The 24,199-nt window shown below is 45.5% G+C and overlaps 1 protein-coding gene across 5 annotated transcripts in view; it reads right to left on the bottom strand.

Moving 5' to 3' along the window:
* The window catches only part of pard3ab (par-3 family cell polarity regulator alpha, b), a 161,468-nt gene that overhangs the window by 75,793 nt on the left and 61,476 nt on the right, over positions 1–24,199 (bottom strand). For 4 of the 5 annotated variants that reach the window (XM_020045296.3, XM_029116649.2, XM_029116647.2 and 1 more), the window contains exons 4-8: positions 23,575–23,768; positions 21,444–21,587; positions 6,225–6,319; positions 5,176–5,259; positions 3,501–3,626 (exon numbers count right to left, since the gene is read on the bottom strand). In XM_020045296.3, the coding sequence (XP_019900855.3) occupies positions 3,501–3,626; positions 5,176–5,259; positions 6,225–6,319; positions 21,444–21,587; positions 23,575–23,768 (643 nt within the window). The remainder of the gene's footprint in view (positions 1–3,500; positions 3,627–5,175; positions 5,260–6,224; positions 6,320–21,443; positions 21,588–23,574; positions 23,769–24,199) is intronic. The other variant, XM_029116650.2, reaches the window with a different exon arrangement.

Genomic DNA, 24,199 nt, shown 5'->3' with positions numbered 1-24,199 from the left:
ATTTTAAAGAACTAGAATAGTAGTTGAACACAAGTCTGACAGGATCCCACAGCCTAGTACAAATGGAACCCTATATCCTAGATACTGCCCCTACATTCAAGCAGGATGAATAGGGTTAGTAATTAGGGGACCATTTATTACCCACCACATTAGGTGTTTTCACATTCCACAATATAGAATGCACTGGAATGTACAGCTTTAGAAAGGGCTTTTAGAATCATCTCTAATCCAGCTGCAGATAAAGGGAACTGCTTGTCTTCATTTGGAGAAAATCCTTTAAAACCCAGAACTTGTAGGTGTGGACGGTCCCATAGTGGAGTGAGGGAATGCCTGTATAAGTGTGTTTCTGAGTTAGGCAAACCTGGTGCAGTGTTAGAGTACAGCTGACTATGACAGACATCTACAATGGGGAGAACAAGTATTTGATACACTGCCGATTTTGCAGGTTTTCCTACTTACAAAGCATGTAGAGGTAATTTTTATCATAGGTAAACTTCTACTGTGAGAGACGGAATCTAAAACAAAAATTCAGAAAATCACATTGTATGATTTTTAAATAATTAATTTGCATTTTATTGCATGACATAAGTATTTGATTACCTACCAACCAGTAAGAATTCCGGCTCTCACAGACCTGTTAGTTTTTCTTTAAGAAGCCCTCCTGTTCTCCACTCATTACATGTATTAACTGCACCTGTTTGAACTCGTTACCTGTATAAAAGACACCTGTCCACACACTCAATCAAACTGACTCCAACCTCTCCACAATGGCCAAGACCAGAGAGCTATGTAAGGACGAATCAGGGATAAAATTGTAGACCTGCACAAGGCTGGGATGGGCTACAGGACAATAGGCAGGCAGCTTGGTGAGAAGGCAACAACTGTTGGCGCAATTATTAGAAAATGGAAGAAGATCAAGATGACGGTCAATTTCCCTCAGTCTGGGGGGCTCCATGCAAGATCTCACCTCGTGGGGCATCAGTGATCATGAGGAAGGTGAGGGATCAGCCCAGAACTACACAGCAGGACCTGGTCAATGACCTGAAGAGAGCTGGGACCACACTCTCAAAGAAAAACATTAGTAACAAACTACGCTGTCATGGATTAAAATCTAGCAGCGCACGCATAGTCCCCCTGCTCAAGCCAGCGCATGTCTGAAGTTTGCCAATGACCATCTGGATGATCCAGAAGAATGGGAGAAAGTCATGTGGTCTGATGAGAAAAGAATAGAGCTTTCTGGTCTAAACCGTGTTTGGAGGAAGAAGAAGGATGAGTACAACCCCAAGAACACCATCCCAACCATGAAGCATGGAGGTGGAAACATCATTCTTTGGGGACGCTTTTCTACAAAGGGGACAGGATGACTGCACTGCATTGAGGGGAGGATGGATGGGGCCATGTATCGCGAGATCTTGGCCAATAACATCCGTAAGAAGCATCTCAAGGTCCTGGAGTGGCCTAGTCAGTCTCCAGACCTGAACCCAATCGAAAATCTTTGGAGGGAGCTGAAAGTCTGTTTTGCAAATTGAGATTCCGATCCGTCACTCACAGTGGAAGAGTACCTATGATAAAATGTGACTTGTAAGTGGGAAAACCTGCAAAATCGGCTGTGTATCAAATACTTGTTCTCCACAAAACGAAACCCTGTCCCTTATCTGGTGCTGACTAGTTCTGACCAAATCTATTGCTCTCATCACCAGTGGAGCTACATACTGTAGTAAAGAGGTACCACCTGGGATAAGGAACTAGACTAGCTTTGTCCCTCCGAAAACAGCTGAACAGAGAGCAACCCCTCTTCTAACAACCCTCACGTTTATTGCTGAAATTCCTAGCCGTTTTCCCAGCCCATATTAATATTCCCAAAGGAAACGGATATCTCCCAGCGACTTCCCAATTTCAAGCTAGATCACATCCCAGACAAGACGTATTCTGTTTCCCCAACCTGGGGCTACTGTGGCTGAATTAACTATATCAAAACAGATGAGGTTTTCACACATGCTGAATGTCAGAAAAGCTTCACTGTTTTGTATATTCAATGTTAACACATATCAGTCACTAGAAACCACAGACCTAACCCCTTCACTTTGGTAGACATATATATTTTTGTGTGTTTATTAACATTCTTGAAGTAGACTGAAGGCCAAATAGTATATTTTTTTTATCAACGTCCTAAAATCAAAACTACTTGAATGCAATATTTTGGCTATGTCAATGGTATTAGTGTCATAGAAATTGTGTCATATAAAAATTTTGTTTTTAATAAAGTGACATTCTCTGTTTTACAAGCGGCCCACAGAGGAAGAAGCCCATGCTTTGGCGGTCCCTGGTACTAACATTATGAGAAAGCCGTGATATAGTTCAGCCATAGGTTACTGGGAATATTACGTGAGGATGTGAGCACACAATAGAAAACGGCAGCTGACTGGCAGCATCGACTCTTTGAAAAGCAGGGAAATTCAGCAGCCAACATAAGCTGACATAAACATTATACAGAACACTAGAGATAGCATGAAGAGAGGTTTATGATTGTATTCAGCAGCTTAAGCTAGATTCTAGCGGGGCATGCATGCAGGCAAACAGTGTAAAATAGAGCACTACAGTAAGTAGAATGGGTTCCGCTAAAACCGTGAGATAAATGAATGAAAATTAATGAGAATACATTTACAATTTAAAACAGTGTGAAGCAGTAATTGTTGCTACTGCATCAATTGTCAATCACTCATTTCACCAGAATTCACCTTTCTGTATAGGTCATTCACAGCTGTGGATGCTCTCAGCAACATGTCCAGGATAAGTGGTTGGAATGGTCGGTGTGAATAATCACCGAATCAACCGAGCTCTGGGGGCCTCTTTCAAGCCAATCAGCCCATAATGGGTGGACTGGCGGCCATTTTGAGTGCACCCATAGGAATAAAGCAGGAAGTAATCATACTATTCATACAACATGCAGCGGCATGTTCAGCAAAGTGGGAAGGGAGGCAGCGGAAACTATCTAGAAAGTTAGGATCATGTTAGCCTGGGAAGCAGAGGGAGAGGAAACGGAACGAGGCAGGGGGATGCGCTGAAAAGACACAGCTAAGAAAAGACACAGCTAAGAAAAGACACAGCTAAGAAAAGACACAGCTAAGAAAAGACAGCCACAATGTGAACCAGCAGAGCTGCCACACCAAAAGCAAGGATGCGCTAAAGGCTAGTTCTTGCTGCAAGTCGTTTTTACCAATAGAAGAGAAACAAAAAGGGGTTAGGAGAATAGAAGCTACAGGCTGAGCGATGAAAGTAGTACAGAAAGGCCTTAAGGTCAGCAAGGACAATGGCCATTCCATTTCTTCTCCACCTGACAGAAGCCCTGAATCCCGAGGAGTGAAACAGGAACAGGGTTAGCTCGGCCCGCGGCTGCGTCGGGCTGCAGAGGACATGCTTTGCTTAGTGAGCAAAGGCGGAGGTGGGGGGGGTGGGGGGGCAGAGGTCGGGCAATCCCGGGACTGGGTCAGGCGCCTTACTGTTCGAAGCGGATGTTCCGCAGGTCTCCGTTATTAATGCGAATGATGCAGTCGTTCTCCTGGAACAGGCCCTGCTGCTCTGCTTTGCCTCCCCTCTCCAGCCGCTTGACCAGCAGGCCTAGAGTCCTGGAAACAGTGCAGAGGCAGACGGCCGTTTAAAAGCGCCAGTAGCTGTGGAGGAAGTCTCACAGGCCAGTTGAGGACACAGATTAAACCTAGTCCAGGATTCACAACTCCAGGGGGGGAAAAAATATACCAGTCCAGGACTAGGCTTAATCTGTTTTGAAATATCAGTCCAGGACTAGGCTTAATCTGTGTCAGCGAAACCGCCTCTTTTGGTTTTAGTTGTGCAGTTGGGGGGGGGGGGGTACTAGGTACAGCAGAACTACAAAAGCTCCGGAAAACACCTTCCTGTCCCTAAATGGCAGTATATTCACTGTGTAGGGCACTACACAGGGAATAGGTTGCCATTTGGGATACGGAAGCAGGCTTGTGACTAAGTCTTAAGCAATATGGCCACCCTGTCAACTGCAGTCCAGACTGTGACCACTGACCAACCTAGTGTATGGTTTTAATTCATGGCTAGAAGGGTGTGAGATATGAAAGAAGTGTACATTTGCCAGTCGAAAACTTGTGGGCGTAATGTTTGGCGGTGCAAATTTTGGCAGTTAAATTAAAGTGTATTGTCTTTCGGACTTCCCAAACAAAACGAGCACACCTTGAGGTAGTAGCTAGATGTGCTTGCTGTGACGTTTCTGAATAACTGAATTCCAGGTTTAGCTCCTGACTGGACTGCCTTATGCAAAACCAACAGACGCCATTATCCTTCTGACAGGAATAAACAGTCAAATCTACAGCAGCACTCAGGATTCCCAGAAACGCGGCACCGTCACATTTGCATGTGGGAAGCCTTCGGCTGTGACGGCTGTCAGGGCAGTAATCCTCGTTAGCAAACCTCCTCAGGCTCCCTGACTGTAAACAAAGATGCCTTTTAATAAATGACTGAATACGGAGTAGGCCAGAGTTCCCATAAAATCAAATTACCATAAACTGCTCATGATATATTAAAATGGAAATTCTTATTTACAGGTATGTTGACACAGATTCATTATGTCAATGAAAAAAAAACTATCCAACTTTCCAGTAAGGACATTTTGGCAATGACAAAGTATTTTTGTGATATAACACCACTCCTGTACTAGCAGATCAAATGTAAAAGAGCTTGACCAATGAAAGAACGATTTAATTACCTCCAAACTAAAACACGTGTGTGTGTGTGTGTGTGTGTGTGTGTGAGAGACTGAAACCTCCACACAGACTGCTCAGTGTAAAATACTCCAGAGTCAACACCGGACAACCTGACTGATCACTGTAAACCAGCTAATCACATCACGATGTGTGAGTGTGTACACAGAGGTGAAAGTCTGTGTGTGGATATATACAGTACACAAAGAGTGTGTGTGTGTGTGTGTGTGTGTGTGTGTGTGTGTGTGTGTGTGTGTGTGTGGGGGGTGTTACTTGGGCACATCAGGAGAATGCAGAAGACAGTGGACCTTGGACCAAGCCCTCTCACCCCACCCTCTCCCTTCATTCCTTTCCATCTCCCCCCTCCCTATGCGTGGCAGCGTCAGGCCTGCGTAGGGTTGGTCGGCCCGCTGGGGGGGCGGGGCTTTACCTGCGGTCCCGGCCACTGAACGGCACTACGTGGATCCCCAAGGGCCCGCCGTCATTGGAGACTTCTACCAGCTTTACAATGTCACTGTGAGACAATGATGGATGAGGAGCGGGTGAGAGGGTGAAAAAGCACGTGTGCCAAAATAACCAAACAGGAAATAGGGAATGGGGAGGGGTCGGAAACATATGACCCGCCGGGATCACGGGCTGAAATGAATCAAACACATGCGACTGCCCAAAGCACCGGGGTTTAACATCACGCCGGGGGGCTGGCACTACATCCCCAGACACAGAAACACATCTCTGAACCCGGTTCTAAAGAGGTGGTACACTTTACCACATAGGTTCCACATTTCATTTATTTGGAGACATTTGGATAATCTTTTGGTTACTGGTATTTTTGGACAGAGTTTAAATAGGTGGGTTCTTGGCAGACACGTTTCTGTTCTCTTTAGAATAATGGCATTATGCATTAAAACACAACTGGTTTCTTTAGAGTGAATTGTAATTGGCCAAAATAACATTAAGGACCGATCACACTTTACCTGCAGATTAGACTGGATGCATGCAAGAGAGATGAACGTTAGAAAACAATAAGACAGTTATTCATCAATATCACCATGCAAATGGGTCGGGAAAAGTGGACATATTATGGTTACGAGGATGTTTGATTTATGTTTGACATTTGAATAGAAGAAAAAACAAAAGAGTATGGGGTTTCAAAGGATTCTCTCCAGAAGTATTGTCTCAGCCTTAGGCCTACACTTTACAAAGTGGTTTTACTCAAAATAGAAAAATACACCCCAATTAGGTTAGATTGAGAGTAGAGGTTTTAGATTGTTAGTTTAGTGCTAGTAGAATGTTCCATCATTTATTAGTTCAACATCCAGTGATCAGATAGTTAGGTTGGACAGAAGCAGAACCTCAAGCCCTGTTGATCCCAAATGACTTAATCCCTGTGTAGTGCACTACTTTTGACCAGGCTAAGTCCGACATCAAACAGGGCGCACATTTGGGATGCACAGGACCTAATGTCATTGGAGGACTTACTCTAGTGACCTCACAGGGGTGTGGTCCATACAGGAGTCAGCTCGCCCGATGGGCTCGATCCTGCCGTTCTCCTCCTCGGCGTGGCCCCCTTCATCCTGAGAAGAGAACGACAACACTGTGAGACCCTTACACAAGTTATCCACAACGGCCTGCAGGCTTCCAAACAGAGCTCTGTGAAAGCGTCATCAGGACAGACACCAAGTACGTCATATTGTACAGTGATTATTTGTCTTAAATACTGATTTAAAAAATATATGTTTCATAAACAATAATTGTTTATGATGTTTTCTCTCTGGCATTTTATGTATTTATTAGACAGGAATGTTTTGTGGGATTGAGTTTCAGCTGAAAGAGCTGGGGGACAGATTTAAAGCTACATGACGACTGGAGGCAACAGAGAAAGGCCATAAATGGCACGCGGACATCATGATGCAGGTATCTTATGTTCCACATTACAGCAGCACATCCTAGACGGACATGACAGTGGTGGCTCTCCTCGGACAAGACATTACAGTGGTGGCTCTCCTCGGACAAGACATTACAGTGGTGGCTCTCCTCGGACAAGACATTACAGTGGTGGCTCTCCTCGGACAAGACATTACAGTGGTGGCTCTCCTCGGACAAGACATTACAGTGGTGGCTCTCCTCGGACAAGACATTACAGTGGTGGCTCTCCTCGGACAAGACATTACAGTGGTGGCTCTCCTCGGACAAGACATTACAGTGGTGGCTCTCCTCGGACAAGACATTACAGTGGTGGCTCTCCTCGGACAAGACATTACAGTGGTGGCTCTCCTCGGACAAGACATGACAGTGGTGGCTCTCCTCGGACAAGACATGACAGTGGTGGCTCTCCTCGGACAAGACATTACAGTGGTGGCTCTCCTCGGACAAGACATTACAGTGGTGGCTCTCCTCGGACAAGACATGACAGTGGTGGCTCTCCTCGGACAAGACATTACAGTGGTGGCTCTCCTCGGACAAGACATGACAGTGGTGGCTCTCCTCGGACAAGACATGACAGTGGTGGCTCTCCTCGGACAAGACATGACAGTGGCCTTTAACACTAATTTCTCTGGCTGTTCCGTCTCCTGTTCCTGTGTTGTACCCACTGTATTCGGTATGAAGAGCCGCGCTGTCAGGCCTCAGAAGAAAGCGGGACGGGAAAACGGGAGCACAGTCGTTAAAAAATTTATGTTGTCACCGGAGGAGGCAGAGGGACAGCGGCAATGGCATTTTCCTTCTGGTTGCCATGGCAGTGTGCAGTTTCCTGGGGAGGGGGGTGGCAGATGTGTATGGTGTGCGGCCAACAAACAGGTTCCTCAGACCTGCCGTTTTCTTCTTCACACCAGGATAGCTGTGGCTACAGAGCATGTCTTTCAACCACGTCCTGTGCTCAATAAGGGGTGGCGGGTTGTAAATGGGTTTATGACCAGAGAAAAAGGCAGGGAAACCGCAGGTTACACGCAAATGACTTCAGGTATTTTGTGGACAGAAAAAAGGAGAGCTCCAACTTAGAAAATAGGAACCCAGAATAACAGAGGGAGCAATTTCTACTGTAAGAAGGTAATAAAAAACACTTTCACGTTCTGTTGCTCTGAGACGACGCTCTGAGACGACGCTATGTGCGTGAATCGCTGCGGAAGTGCGATCCTAGTCACACAGTCACATTTCCAATGGCAGCTTCGGTTTTATTCACAGAGTGACAATTTTATCTTCTTCGACACTCAGCTGTCCTTAACTAAATCCCTAAAGGCTACCCCATCTGGGCCCTGGTCAAACAAAGTGCATTGTGAATGGGGTGTCATTTCGAAAGGAAAGATGTTAATACGTGTGGGGTGTTGGACAGCGATTGTTAAGAGGACAATGGCAGACACGGTTGTCTAATTTTAAACCACCATCTTGAGGCAACAACTTGATGACCACACAAATACCTCTTCTAGTTCAAGATGATGGTGACTGGGCGTAACAAATTTCAGAATGGTATCCAAAGGTGGCGTATCTACTGAAAGTTACCAAGCAACCTATGCCCTAAGAGATAGATGGCTTCTACGCATGCACAAACACACGCAGACAAGCGCTTGTTGTACTATACTTCCAAGGACCTTTTTGGGATCACAATGTCTTGCCCCTAACCTCAACCACTAAAACCCTAACCTAACCTTATCCCCAAGCCTAAAAAAACAATTTATATGTTAGGACCATCAAAATGTCCTGACTAGTCATTATGTACACAGACCTCTGGACCTCAGAAGTACAGTGTTACATGCACAGACAGGAAAGAAAACCCCAAAGAAATATTCCCAGCAATGTAGGAGATAAAATGAAAGTGCAGCAGACCATGATTTCTCTGACACAAAAACAGAAGGCAAAAGCTGGCATTTTGAAGTTTGATGTAACATGAGCGACGTAACCTCGTCCACAAGCTTGAAATGCTGGTTTCTACAGATCAAGTTGCGATGGACTGAGAGATCACCCATTGACATTGCCTGTGGTTCTCCGCTGTGGTTTCCATCCATTCAAGTACAATTCCAAGGCGCTATAAAACCTGAAGATCTGACCGAGGAGATCGTGAGGGACGTGACTAAAAAGGTTTATTTGCGCTGCAAAATCCTTCGACAAACCTGAACTGATACAAGAGCGGCTTTAATGAACTGAGATTCATGCAATATAACATGCAGAAGTCCATTTAAAACGGGCTGTGGGTTAATGCATACAGGAAAGGCCAATAACAGGTATTTATTCAAAGGCCACTGCTTTTAACAAAGCACTACAACAGAATGTAGCACACTATGCAGGCAACATGGTGCCACTAGAGAGACGGGCCGAAGAGTTCTTCCTTTTCAGCCGAGTCATTGTTTATCTCCTTGCCTTAGCGAGAGTGATATCGCCTCAACGGCACTCTGGCTTTTGAGCTCATTAAAATTGTATAGTAAAATCCATCCCGGCCTGTCCTCCATCTATTTCTCATTCTAAATGAAGTGGCCTGTGGAGCAGACAGCAGGCAGAGTGCACTTAATGAAGTGTGCTCCCACTGGAAATGGACAGCCGATCGTTTACAGAAACACGCAGACTGACACAAAGGAGGAGGACACACAAGCCAGTCAGAGTCTAATAAATAGAATTATCTTCAAACTGGAACATACGCTCGAAGCCTGGGTGACTGGAAGGACTGTCCCTTGTGCTTAACATTCAGCCCTGGTGCCATGTTTTCCCGACAGGGGGACGCACGGAGTGAGTCCCATGAATTAACAACATCCCCACCCCGCCAGGTCACGACATCCTCTCAGCTCACATCCCATCTGCTTCTTGAGAGAGAAAGAATGTGAGAGACAGTGAGAGAGAGATGAAATGATCCAGAGCCCTGACAAACAGGTCCAGGGTCGTTGGGCAAGGTGACCCCCTGAGGAAGATTGCATTCCTTTTTGTGGGGATGTGCGACAGAAGGTACACAGCCTCAGGGTTTCCTCTAGATCCTACAGAGGCAACCGAGACGTCATTCAATCACAACTAGCAGTTAATTCAACTGTTCTCATTGACACGGTCTGGGGAGCGACAGGGGATGGATCTAAGGAAATACAATGGAAATGTCAATATCTCTCAAGGCATCACCACCAGCTTATCTGAATGGGGCCTCGTTGTCGCTGTGTTGTTGAGGGGCTCTTACCGGTATGCTAGGTACTTACACACTAATCCTAGTGGATCGTTGAAAACACTGAGACTGACAGGAAGGTATTGAAAGGATACGGCATCTTTAGCCTGGTCTGAGAGAGACAAACATTGACAGACATACAGATCTTCAGAACAGAGAGACCAGCCAACAGAACAGAGAGACCGGCCGACAAAAAGAGTCCTCCATCTATCTAGAAGGAGAGAAAAGGAAACTGGCCAGTCCAATTAACTGTTTGTATATAAACAGACAATAAGAATAGAGGGCCAGCCCAGAGAAAAACAACCAGCTAAGCCCTTTGCAGAACAGAGGCTGAGTGATAACAATACGGAAAGGCAAAATTAGATTTCCAGCATCCACTCTCAAAATTACAATGAGCTCCCTCCGCAATTCACTTAATTCACGGCCGCCATTTTAGATATCCATCCAATCACTGAGTGAGGGGGGGGGGCTTATCAATGCAACTCGCACAATACGAACCTGCTGCGAACAAAGACACATAACATGAAGATTTGGCAGGTTTGGGGAATTTTAAACACTTTTCCTGAAGTGAATAAAAAAAGTTATGCCAGAGTCTAACTGCAGATCCAAAAACATATATATACACTTGTCTTTCTCATGGAGAGTGTCATCAATGCGAGACATTACAGCTGTATGTGTTCCCTACAGAGGTCAGGCGCTTACGTAAACAACATAGCGGTTTCATCGCCGACTTTGACAACAGATATGACTTGACGGCCCTGGTGTGGCATACTCACTCCTTTGCCACAACCTGCTTTGCTTTTTACAGCAATCGTGAACATTTGTCCCAAGTTGACATAGGCGATAGTCCAACACATACATATCAGTGGTTCCAATGTTGTTTGGTGTTTAACAACGATCAACATGACCAAAGATGGCACCACGGGGGAGGAGGGAAGGCTCCGACACGTCAGTGCAAAGAACACGCACACAGACACGCATTGCTTGTTTTACTGTACTTGGGATCACAATAACTTCCATTACAAATGCTCTTTCCTAACCCCTTACCTTAAACACTAAGGGCCGGGTTTGCAGACACGGATTAAGCCCTGGACTAAAAACTAAAGTTCATAAGAAAACTACATTAAGCTTATTTTTTCAGTCCTCGACTAGACTTAATCCGTGCCTGCAAAACCGGCCCTATAGAAGTCAAGACCAGTAAAATCTGCCAAGGACATCTGGAACACACTATTATAGTAGTACATCCACACACATCCACACACATCCACACACATCCACACACACCCACACACACCCACACACACCCACACACACCCACACACACCCACACCCACACCCACACCCACACCCACACCCACACCCACACCCACACCCACACCCACACCCACACCCACACCCACACCCACACCCACACCCACACCCACACCCACACCCACACCCACACCCACACCCACACCCACACCCACACACACACACACACACACACACACCCACACACACACACACACACACACACACACACACACACACACACACACACACACACACACACACACACACACACACACACACACACACACACACACACACACACACACACACACACACACACACACACACACACACACACCACCCATGTCCTCTCTTACAACAGTCCAATGGATTGCCAACAACAGACTAAGCAGAGGTGGAATCCTTCATGGAAGCTTGTTGATAACCTCAAAGTCAAACACCTCGTAGACCCAGTACAAATAAACACTGTAATCAGGTGTCTGGTTCTGCATTCTCCAAGCCTGACCCGTTATTTGTTATGGCCCTGTCTCCACAAGTTTAGGCTGAGTATTCCCAGAAGTGATTACGCTCTGCCCCTGAGCGCCATATTCCCGCATCCAAAATGACACCCGGTTCCCTTCGTAGGGCGCCGACAGTGCACTCCTAGTAGGGAGATGTAAAAGGAATAGGATGTCAATTTGGGATGCGGCGAGTGACTGTGCTTGGAGTGGTTGGGAGGGTAATGAAGCTGGCGGGGGTTGTTTGCATGAAGGGAGCTGTTTCTCACTCGGCTGAGCACGTCAAACACACTCACGAGCGCAGAAGAGGAATTAACAGGCGTGCGATTGCGGCGGCCAAGGGGAGGACGAGTCAGAGAACGGCGCATGTGTAGAGTCGCTCGATGGAGAGAGGAGCAATTAATGAGCGAAGGATCACGACCGGCATTCGGAAGAAAGGAATCCACAAGACAGCCGTGTAGCCGGGGAAGGTCATGTCGGCGTTTTGGTTTAAATGACATTTCGCTGGGGGGAGGGGGGCACTTCAGGAACAACGTCAGGCTAACGGAGCGATCGTGTGAAAAGCAGACCTGGATAATGGTGACAACTGCATGTGACACACACACACACACACACACACACACCTTAGTAGCAGAAATAGCCCTGATCAGGTGGTGAAAAGGGGAAAATGGAGTTAGTGAATCTGTCGAGGCCTTTATTTTCTCAATGGCAGAACCTGAATCAACCAGAGAGATGGACAATAAACAATACAGAAAATGCATTGAGACGTTTTAGTTAAATTAAATAACGACTTCCATCAATGACACACAACACCAAAACAATAATGAAGGTTACAAGACATCCAACTCTAAGTGCCATATAATTGTGAAGTGGAAATGTCTAGAAGCAACAACAGCCCAGTCACGAAGTGGTAGCCCATGCAAACTCACAGACCAGGGCCGCTGAGCGCTGAACACTTAGCTCATAAACATCGCCTATCATCTGTTGCATCAGTTACCACAGAGTCCTGAACTGCCTTTGGAAACAACATTAACAAAAGAACTATGCATAGGGAGCTACACAAAAGGATTTTCCTTGGCTGAGCAGCTGTACATCAACAAGCGCAATGCCAAGTGTCAACTGGCGTGGTGTAAAGCACACCGCCACTGGAGCAGTGGAAACATGTTCTCTGGAGTGATGAATCACACTAATCTGTCAGTCTGACAGATGAACCTTGGTGTGGCAGATGCCAAAAAAAATGTACCTATGGAAATGCATGCTGTAAAGTTTGTTGTAGGAGGGGTAATGGTCTGGGGCTGTGTTTCAGGGTTTGGGCTAGGCCCCTTAGTTCCAGTGAAGGGTCAACTTAATGCTACAAGATACAAGAACATTTTAGACAGTTGAGTACTTTCTACTTTATGGCAACAGTTTGGGGAAGGTCCTTTCCTGTTCCAGCATGACTGTGCCCCTGTGCCCAAATCGGGGTACATAAAGACATGGTTTGACAAGGTTGGTGTGTAGGAACTCGAGTGGCCTGCACAGAGCCTGGACCTCAACCTCCCTGAACACCTTTGGGATGAATTGGAACGGAGATTGTAAACCAGGCCTTCTCATACGCGATCAGTGCCTGACCTCACAAATGCTCTTTTGACTGAATGGACACAAATTCCCCCAGAGACACTCCAAAGTCTTGTGGAAAGCCTTTACAGAAGAGGGTCGGCCATTAAAGCTGCAAAGGGGGGGGGGAACACCATATTAATGCCCATGGTTTTGGAATGGGATGTCCAACAAGCTCATATAGGTATCTTGGCTGGACAAAATTTCATTACAAAAATATTCCACACAAAGATTTAAACCATAACCAATTAGAAAATTGTAGAAGAAAGTAAATCTCAAATCAATTAAAAACGACCAAAACCCATCAGATTACCAAACAACCCACTAAGAACAAAAAAAAAAAAGATTAAGTCTATTAAAGAGAAGAAAGTTAAAGGGCTTGACAACATCAGAGATGAGATGCGGCAAAATGGCACACTTTAAAAGTCTGGAGACACTTAAATCAAAGGCCCAGTTCAAGTCCCCAATTCAAAACACTTCAAACCCAAGAGCTGAGTCCCTTAAGTCAACTGGTTTTGGACCTAAGCAATCAAACTGATGGCAGCACTGCTTCAAAAGCACAATCATGAACCAAAGTACTCATATTTACAACATCGGAAAAACAAAACAAAAACCCAAAGCAGACATAACTCCTATCTCACCCCAAACAGAGAATATTAATTTCCAGATGATCCCTACTCTGTCAGAGATCTAAAACAGAGACAGATCCATACCAAGTACAGGTTGAGTGACCGGGGTGGGCAAGGAACTGCCTCTGTTTAGGGTGATAGAAACTTGCAGAAACAGGCAGACATAAAAAGACATGGCTACTCAAAACAAGAGAAAGTATGCAGTCACTGCATGCCAGGATAGACAGAGACACACTCTCTGCTTTACTATGAGAAATATTTTAAGAAATTACCAAATATATATATTTTTTTAATTCATTACAGCTACAGGAATAACAAATACCAACATCTCATCTTGCAGATAAATACATATGTTCCCACCATAGCTCGAGGGACACTAACTACACCTACAAGTATTTGGTAACCTGCAAAAAAAGTGTATCCTACTTACAAAGCATTTAGAGGTCTGTAATTCTTATCATAGGTACGGAATCTAAAACAAAAATCCAGAAAATCACATTGTATGATTTTTAAGTAATTCATTTGCATTTTATTGCATGACATAAGTATTTGATCACCTACCAACCAGTAAGAATTCCGGCTCTCAAAGACCTGTTAGTTTTTCTTTAAGAAGCCCTCCTGTTCTCCACTCATTACCTGTATTAACTGCACCTGTTTGAACTCGTTACCTGTATAAAAGACACCTGTCCACACACTCAAACAGACTCCAACCTCTCCACAATGGCCAAGACCAGAGAGCTGTGTAAGGACATCAGGGATAAAATTGTAGACCTGCACAAGGCTGGGATGGGCTACAGGACAATATGCAAGCAGCTTGGTGAGAAGGCAACAACTGTTGGCGCAATTATTAGAAAATGGAAGAAGTTCAAGATGACGGTCAATCTCCCTCAGTCTGGGGCTCCATGCAAGATCTCACCTTGTGGAGCATCAATGATCATGAGGAAGGTGAGGGAACTACATGGCCCAGAACTACATGGCAGGACCTGGTCAATGACCTGAAGAGAGCTGGGATCACAGTCTCAAAGAAAACCATTAGTAACACACTACGCCGTCATGGATTTAATTCCTGCAGCGCACGCAAGGTCCCCCTGCTCAAGCCAGCGCATGTCCAGGCCCGTCTGAAGTTTGCCACTGACTATCTTGATGATCCAGAGGAATGGGAGAAGATCATGTGGTCGGATCAGAAATAAAAGAGCTTTTTGGTCTCAACTCCACCAAACACCATGTTTGGAGGAAGAAGGATGAGTACAACCCCAAGAACACCATTCTAACCGTGAAGCATGGAGGTGGAAACATCATTCTTTGGGGATGCTTTTCTGCAAAGGGGACAGGATGACTGCACCGTATTGAGGGGAGGATGGATGGGGCCATGTATCGCAAGATCTTGGCAAACAACCTCCTTCCCTCAGTAAGAGCATTGAAGATGGGTCGTGGCTGGGTCTTCCAGCATGACAATGACCCAAAACACACAGCCAGGGCAACTATGGAATGGCTCCGTATAAAGCATCAAGGTCCTGGAGTGGCCTAGCCAGTCTCCAGACCTGAACCCAATAGAAAATCTTTTGAGGGAACTGAAAGTCTGCATTGCCCAGCGACAGCCCCGAAACCTGAAGGATCTGGAGAAGGTCCCTGCTGCAGTGTGTGCAAACCTGGTCAAGAACTACAGGAAACATATGGTCTCTGCAATTGCAAACAAAGGTTTCTGTACCAAATATTAAGTTCTGCTTTTCTGATGTATGAAACACTTCATGCAATAAAATGCAAATTATAAAAAAAATCATACAATGTGATTTTCTGGATTTTTGTTTTAGATTCCATCACTCACAGTTGAAGAGTACCTATGATAAAAAGACTTCTACATGCTTTGTAAGTGGGAGAACCTGCAAAATCAGCAGTGTATCAAATACTCCCCACTGTATATCAATAACAAAATGATGGTAGGTAGACATTGATTTTACAGAGTAGTGATAGTAGAGCAATAGTTGTTTTATTGTATTATTGTAGGTTGCTGAAATAATAAATATTTGTTTAGTTATTTTCCCAATAATTCAGCCAATTCTTATTTCTACTACGACATTTGTTTTTTCCTGTTTTCACTAATATGTATTGCTTTATTTTATAATATATATATATTGTATGCATTGATGCTTTGGAAATGAAAAACAAATGCATTTCCAGTCAATAAAACAATTTGAATTTGATAGAGATGGACACAGAGAGACAGACATAATGAAAGACCAAGAAAGGAAATTATTTAAATCACAAAATCCTATTTCTCTAACAACTAGTTCCTCAAGGCCTGAGGTTGAGACATCCAGGCCATATGAATACGATCATTGGGCTAGCAAAGGAAACATGTCTTCACGTTTGGCCACTCACGGGAGAGTTGAAAAACTACAAGCTGTTCCCTTATTAGAGAGCCTGGTAGCGCAACACTTCCCCCAGGTCCATTATGTTCCAATTTTTCGACAGTACCAACTCCGGGTGCAGCCTGTTCAAGATGCAATTCTGTTCTGCTGCAGCATGAAACGCCAGCGCCTGTATCCATTACGTGTCTCTGAGTAGGACTGCTAGGATGGTGTGAGGGCCTTGAGGATTCTACACCAATATGAACAACAGGGGATCTGTTTGCAGATAACCACTCCCACCCTTGCTTTGCAAATGCAGGCACGGGCCAAATATAAAGAAAAACAAGGAAAGAAGCGAGGCCAAACAATGCAGATAAAAACAAGGTGGTCTGATTGCTGAGATTGTACTTCGGAGCCAAACCACAGCCCCATGGAACTTCTCGCCAAGGCCCAGATCTGAGAGCCTCAAAAGAATGACGCAGCACTCGTTAGTGTAGACCCTTTCCAGGGTTGCCGTCACACACACACAGCGGGGTTTGAGGCGATGTAGGTCAGCAGAGTTCTGCTAGTCCGTGTCTCAGATGTCAACCGAATGCCCGCGTAGCAGGCTCCAGACTGGGACCACATGGTGGCATTTTGCGACCTTTTTTCTTGACTGTTTTGGTTTGCATTTTTATTTACTGCTTCAGTGCAATTTTGAAGCAATTCTTTCCTTATTTTTCTCCCCAATTTTAATGATTTGGTCAAACTGCAATCTGAATCATTCACGCCCTGGAGTCTGATTCACGGTTGTGTGTGTCTGTGTGTGAGCCACTCTCTCCCTCACACTCATCTCCTGGTGAGGGTGTAACTGTGACAACAGTATCCTGTTGGAGCATGAAACAGGGAGGCAGCTACTGCCCTGCACATTGGGAATACAGAAAATTAGGAGGCAGAACAACAGAGCGAGGAAATCGAGATTATAGGGAATTACTGCTTTTAGTATCACCGAAGATGAGATGGCATTTTCAAAGATCTAATTGGAGATAGTTTCACCAAAAAATGTCTGCTCTCATTCCAACCCATGCTGAAGAAAAAACATGTTCTCTGTTTATTAGCATCATAGCGAACAACTTTAAAACACATTCTGCTGATCAAGTTGCCTCGTCTCTTATCTACAGACAGACATTTTACACCTTTCTTAATCTTTAAGTAAAATTTACAAATAAGTTCTACTAACTTATAATAATTTTGGGGTTAAGACAAAATCATATGCCGGCGCCTCCAACTGAAAGACTAGAATGAGCAGAGAGCCTTACAGGTCCTGGTCAAAAGAAGTTAATAGCTTGGGACACAAACACACATCTGGTTCCTCTCGGATGGAGAGTGGGTCAAACGACTGGTAATGCTCTTATTAGAAGGAAAACCCGAGGGACTGAATGCCAAGCTGTGGTTTCATATCTGCAGAACAGTCGGGGTCCAATACTAAGTGGCTTCATGTCAAGCCACTGTGCCGCGTCAATGCGGGAAGGATTTTTATTGATGTGGATAGCATGCTGTTCGAGGCCTCTGCGCTAGCTATGATGGCACTACTCTCACGTTTAAACCACTGATGAAGCACTGAATGATGGAGGTTTTCACTCACTTCTCTGCTCACACAGAACTGTCCTGTTCTCACGTTCGGCTATCGCAGTTCAAGGATCTGAAGAACGCTTGTTGAAAGTCTTGCCGACTTCGGTGTGTTTTCTTTCATGTTGCTCATTACAATAAACTGTCTTAGAGGAGCGGTTCCATGCCAACTATTGATGTCTGTCCCCCTGTGAGACACCATTTCAAAGAAGTGTGTATCACCTACTCGAAAAGCATAGAATGATGCTAAGGTAACACACGAAATGAAGGCAAATGAGGGGTACATTTTCCTAGTAATTAGCTGTGGGGTTGAATGCTGCGACAGCATATACAATGCCACAGGGAGAGGAAAATTCCCAGGTGTCTTTCCCTCCAAGAGCCCCCCCCCCCCCCCCAGGGAGAAAAAGGTCTTTCAACTCCCATCTTGCTCAGCTGGGCTCCCTCACCAGTAGCCGAGCTCTCGGTCACATTAAAACAAAAGCGAACAAATATCACAGAGCGAGAAGAGACACGGCAGAGAGAGCGAGATAAAGATGAGAGAACAACAAGAAAGGTGCTAGCAAGTACGGTCGGCGAAGCCGCGGGGATACGACAGAGAGATATGATCGAGCAAATGAGAGGAGGGGTTCACTTTGCAACACGCTGAGAGGTGGTGTGAGAGAGATTGATAGAGGTAGAGAGACAGACAGATGGATAGAGAGAGATAGAGGACGAGAGAGACAGAGATAAAGATAAACAGAGAAACAAACATGCAGAAGAGGGTGAGATAAAAATAATGGAATAACGAGATGGAGGGAGAAATGGAAGGCGAGTGGTAGAGAGAAAGAAAAAACAGAGGGGGGAGGGAACAAGAGAGAGTGAGAGGGTCTGACAGCAACCTGGATGAAAGAACACTTGTCCAACCAGTGCCCCTCTCCCCAAACCTGAGACTACAGCAGCACCTACTGGCGAGGCCCCTGAAAACAAACGCTTTCCATCTGGGGTATATCCGGTCTGGTCCCCAGGGGCCCGGGACACAAGGAGGACTCACCACCAGCCATCTTATTAGGCCCCATACAGAACATGCCTCTGCGGCCTAGCTAACGGGAAGCCCACGGCCCATGCTCCCGAAGTGGCTCCGGCAGCCCCGTGATTTATAGCTCCACAGTGCGGCGTCGCATGATTTATCGGACCAAACCAGGAGACCGGCACTCCGAGCGGCTTCACCTGAGGGACTTCCTCATCTTTTTTGTTGTGCGCGGGGAAACGGGGAAGCGCTGGAGGGGACCCTAGCTAGCGGTCCCTGCAGCAGATACTAAGCCAGAAGTGATGATGAAACTACTGTCCGCACAGCTGTGTAAAACCAGTGCCCTGGAGTCTTTAAAGACGCACAGATCAACAGACCAACCATTACATTTTTTTTAAAAAGACCATGGATACTGTAGGTATAGTAGCTGAACAGACAAGGACATTCCGAGAGAGGGCATCTTGGGAGGGAAAGTAAAAACGATGATACAAGTTAAATGTACACTACCGTATCTCCTCACCAGTGTGGATGTTCTATGCTTCTCATTTTTAAGAGGTGTGAGGTGTTCAGCCAGAGTCGGGGGCTGGTGTCAGGCAAAACAGACAGGACCTAGTTGTGGACAGGCTACAGCTCTGTGAGTCATTTCCAAAGCCTTCCAATTAAGGCTGCTTTGAAAGACAGGCGTGGGGAAATTAAGAGCCAGACTGTGTCTCACCAATTAGCAGCGCACGTCTCTGGCCACTGACATGGCTTCCAATACCCGTGTTTATGTTCAGTGGGTAGCACGGGACGTGTCCATGCTGGTTTTCTGTCTGGAGTGTTGGATAGATACGGTTACTCCAGTAATGAGGGGAAAACTGTCAGGTATCTCCTCAGCAGGATGGGAGAGCTGTATTTGTGTACTCCTCGAGGCATGCTTCCGGGTATCTACTAACCTCTAACACAATAAAGCGTGTGGGTGTAGATCAACACACAGGCCGAGTCTTATCCGGGACAGCTCCAGTGTCCTGGTCTAAATTAAGTGTGCCGAAGGACAAGACCGACTCCATCGGTATACCGCAGGGTCCTTTAGGAGTGTATGAGGTCGACATCACAAAGGCTACCGTCACAGACTGTTATCGCCATCTTTTACGCAACTACGATCGACTGCGTGGAAGACATGATTGGAACCAATTTGATACCACTGGTCCAGACACCTGTATTTTTTATCAGACCACTAGCACATTCATACACACCAACATTCAAAGTCATATTTCAACACAATACTGAAGACGTTTCCCAAATGGCATCATAACCCCTAGACTGATCCCTATGCGCCCCGGTGAAAAGTAGTACACTACATAGTGAATTGGGTGCCATTTAGCATACTGCCATAATTTCTCCACACTGTCATCCAACCAATCCCATCCCCCAAATCAACATGGCAGTCTGGTTCTGCTGTGAGAAGTGGTCCATAATTAGGGGGAAGTGTCGTGGGGCGTACCAACACAGACTCTTCACGTACATGTCGTGTTTACATCCTCTGGATTACCCAAGGAAGGGGTCTAAACACTCGGCTCTGGCTCCTGTGGTGCCAGCCGGGGTCATTAAGAACCGACATCTAGGGGCTGCAAACGTCTTAGAGGTGAAATCCGTCCTTGCTAGGAGAATCGGGAAATGCTCCCACAGAACAAAAAGCAGAGCCATTTGGCTGCATTTGAAATGTCATCTTTTACCTAGTGCCTTGTTTTTAAGGTTTCGTAATTAAAAGAGGCTTGCAGTAAGGGGAACATGGGGCCATTCGTGACAGCCACTGTGACCCATCGCCAGTCACAGGGCGCCATAGCCCTGCTGCCAAACCCCCAACCTACATAGCGGTAAGAGATTACTGTCCATCCAGTATCTCCTGAGTAACGGAGGGACTAAATATTTTATGGCATCAAAATGTACTTTTAATATCCGGTCATACGTCACTATATGAAGAGTTGGGAGGAAGTAGTTGTGTCGCTCACCACCGGTAGGACCTGACCTCCTGACATTGGACTTAGTGTCGCTGCTCAAGCAGACCTTCAGGTTTGCCAAATCATTCTAATAATTTGGCAAAAAAAACATCAAAATATGAGATGTTTGGGGCTGGTCCATTGGGCACCAGAAAACAAAAATAAAATAATCAACATGTTTGGTGTAAATGTCCAAGCCCACCTCTGTTCCGAGGCTGCCCCTTGACAGCAGAGTTGGCCAGCCAGCCGCCCACAGACAGATGAACTGCTTAACTCATTCTGTCAGCTAATGGCAGTGAGATCAAGTCTGCAGTGCAGGAGACGTCTTTAAGCAGCACCTTACATCCTTCAACACAAGCTGACATGTGAAGAATCGTTTCCCCTTTCATTCTGCCACCTGTTCTACTAGGTCCGCTTGTCAGAGAGAGGAACCAGACGTTCCAGTCAGCATCTACCTCACACCCAGCCAGATGCCTAATGACGGAGGACTGCACGGAACGAAAGGTTGTTAGCTGCTCTGGATATCATTTCAGGTAAATGACAAACGTTGAAATGTGACTGAAAGAACCAGGTTTAAGGGACGTGTGTGTGTGTGTGTGTGGTGTTCTTACCTGCTCCTGTCTTTCCAGCCAACGGTCGACCATGGGATGGTTGGCACTCAGGGAGGAGCGGGCTGTCTCTCTCTGGAACTCCCTCTGATTGGCCCAGGTCCCTGAGTCCCGGGGGAGACTGCGGTACGTGTCCGGACCTTTACCCTGGAAAGACACAGAACACAAGGAGAACGATCAGCATCCAGACACTCTTTATACAGAGTCCAGTTAAAGATAATTACCATTGAAACTATCTTTAATTGGAGTCTGTATAAACAGTCTCTGGACTTTTAGTCTTGAGAGACAGAACACGAGGATTATGAGCATTCCAGACATGGTTTATACAGAGACCAGTAAAGATAGTCTCAATGGAGATTATCCGTTAACATCATGGTTATGGTTGGCTTAAACTAGCTAGATAGATTAGATAGAAGTCCTGCTAATGTGTCATCTGAGTCCCTTAAATGCTATTTTACCCACCTTAGTGCATGCATACATAGAAAAGTAATTTAGCCAGACGCACTTTTTCACAGCGTTTTACATTCAGAAAGGTTTAAGGACTGCATTGATGGATTAAATGGCTGTAAGAACTAACATATGGGACTTCAACTCCAATCTTCATGATGGAAATATCAATAAAAAAAACATGTCACTGCAGTGAGTAAAGTAACTGCTTAATTAAGAACATGATTTGGTCCATTTATACACAATATATGACCAAAACAATGTGGACACCTGACCATAACACCAAAAGTTATGGTCAGGTGCCAAAAGAGCATTTGTGAGGTCAGGCACTGATGGTGTATGAGAAGGCCTGGTTCGCAATCGCCATTCCAATTCATCCCAATGGTGTTCAATGGGGTTGAGTTCAGGGCTCTGTGAAGGCCACTTGAATTCCACCACATCAAATCTTGTCTTTACTGACCCCGTTTTGTGCACAAAGGAACAGTCATGCTGGAACAGGAAAGGGCCTTCCCCAAACAGTTACCACAAAGTCGATAGCACCCAATTGTCCAAAATGTCTTTGTATCCTGTCGCATTAAGGTGACCCTTCACTGGAACTAAGCGGCTTAGCCCAAACCTTGAAAAACAGTCCCAGATCATTATCCCTCCTCCAACAAACTTTAATGTAATCACTTCGCATTCCGCTAGGGAGAATTCTCCTGGCTTCCGCCACACCCAGATTCATCCAAAAGACTGCCAGATAGGGAAGCATCACTCTAGAGAACACGTTTTCCACTGCCCCTGGAGCAATGTGTTTACACCATTCCAGCTGACGTTTGGCATTGTGCATGTTGATGTGAGGCTTTCGTACCGATGCTCGGCTACGGAAACCCATCCTGTGAAGCTCCCGACGCATAGTGAATTTGCTGATGTTGATTCCAGAAGCAGTTTGGAACTCGGTGGTGATGCAATGGGGGCTAGGCGATTCTAATGCATCACACGCTACCCCACTCTGTGAAATTTGACTAAATAATGATTAGGGGTGTCCAAATACTTATGGTCATGCAGTGTATGTTGAGTCCCTTATAACACCTTTTTTCAGTCCTATGGGCTAAAAATGTACGTGCTATATAGGTCAGGGGTGTCAAAACACAATGAAAGGGGCAGCACACACTATCCTATTTAAAGGTTTGATGAGTTGTGCCATCAGATGCCTTCATCCTGTAGTAAAGAGTTGGTGTCAATTTTGTCAGCTTGAAACAGTCTGGGCATTCTCTGACCTCTCTCATTAACAATATTTTTTCCCCAAAGAAATGCTGCTCAGTGCTCACTGGATGTTTGTTCATTGCTCCATTCTCTGTAAACCCAAGAATGAGTGAAAATCCCAGGAGGTCAGCTGTTTGAGATGCTGGAACCAACAATCACACCATGTTGTTTAGATGACATTTGGATATTTAATCAAGCAATGATGTTAAAAAGTTCAGATTCAGTTTGTGTACATATCTGTTTTGCCATTTAGAACAGAAAACACATTATTGCAGTGTCTGGGGCCCTTGCTAAATAGGGCTCCCTAAAAACACACTATGAGGGAACTAATAACTAACGCAACAAACTGTAAATTCCATTCAGAGATAATTTGAAACCATTCAAAGGTAGTCAATTTTAAGCGCAGATGAACGGAGAGCAGAGTAGTATGACAGTTAGTTACCGGTCTCTCAAGGCTGTTGGTGCCGGTGCCTCCAACAGAGTGCCTTGGTTTGAGGAAGCCAGCCGTCGTGGACCAGCGGGTGGGATTCTTCCTGGACGGTTCTTCCGGTGGCAGGGTCACACGGGGTTCGCTGAGCGGCCCATTAACAGTCGCCAGGGCCGGGTCACTGCTGCGACGCACGTGAAGGGGCATATCTAAACGAACCAGAAAAACAAAATTGGTCAAATTGTTTATTTTGGAAAATGTGTACTTACCTAGTTAGGCCTATAGCTCCACCAAACAACTGGATTTGACGATGTTAATCTGTCCAGACACCTTCTTGTCAATAACCACCCTTACCGTGCCCATGAAATGGACAATGATGCTCAGCAGCAGTTTTCCAGCAGTTTCCCCACTCATGGAAAAATGAGGTGTGTGGGTGGAAAAGCATATATTGCCTTAACAGCATGGATGTCCTGAATGTCCAGTGCTGTACCAACAGACGTGTCAGAATAAGAAATAAGAAAGAATTCCAAGAGCACTACTATTAAGGCTGTAAATTGGTGTTCTGAAGCCCAGGGCCTGTGCTTAGTAATGATCTGTAGACGCTTTAGTGATGGATCCAGTAGCTTTCGAAGCGGTTTCA

Source organism: Esox lucius, chromosome 3 (assembly GCF_011004845.1).
Source record: "Esox lucius isolate fEsoLuc1 chromosome 3, fEsoLuc1.pri, whole genome shotgun sequence".
NCBI classification, from domain to species: Eukaryota; Metazoa; Chordata; class Actinopteri; order Esociformes; family Esocidae; genus Esox; species Esox lucius.
The sequence above is the reverse complement of the archived record's forward strand: the minus strand, read 5'-3'. Positions and strand labels throughout refer to the sequence as shown.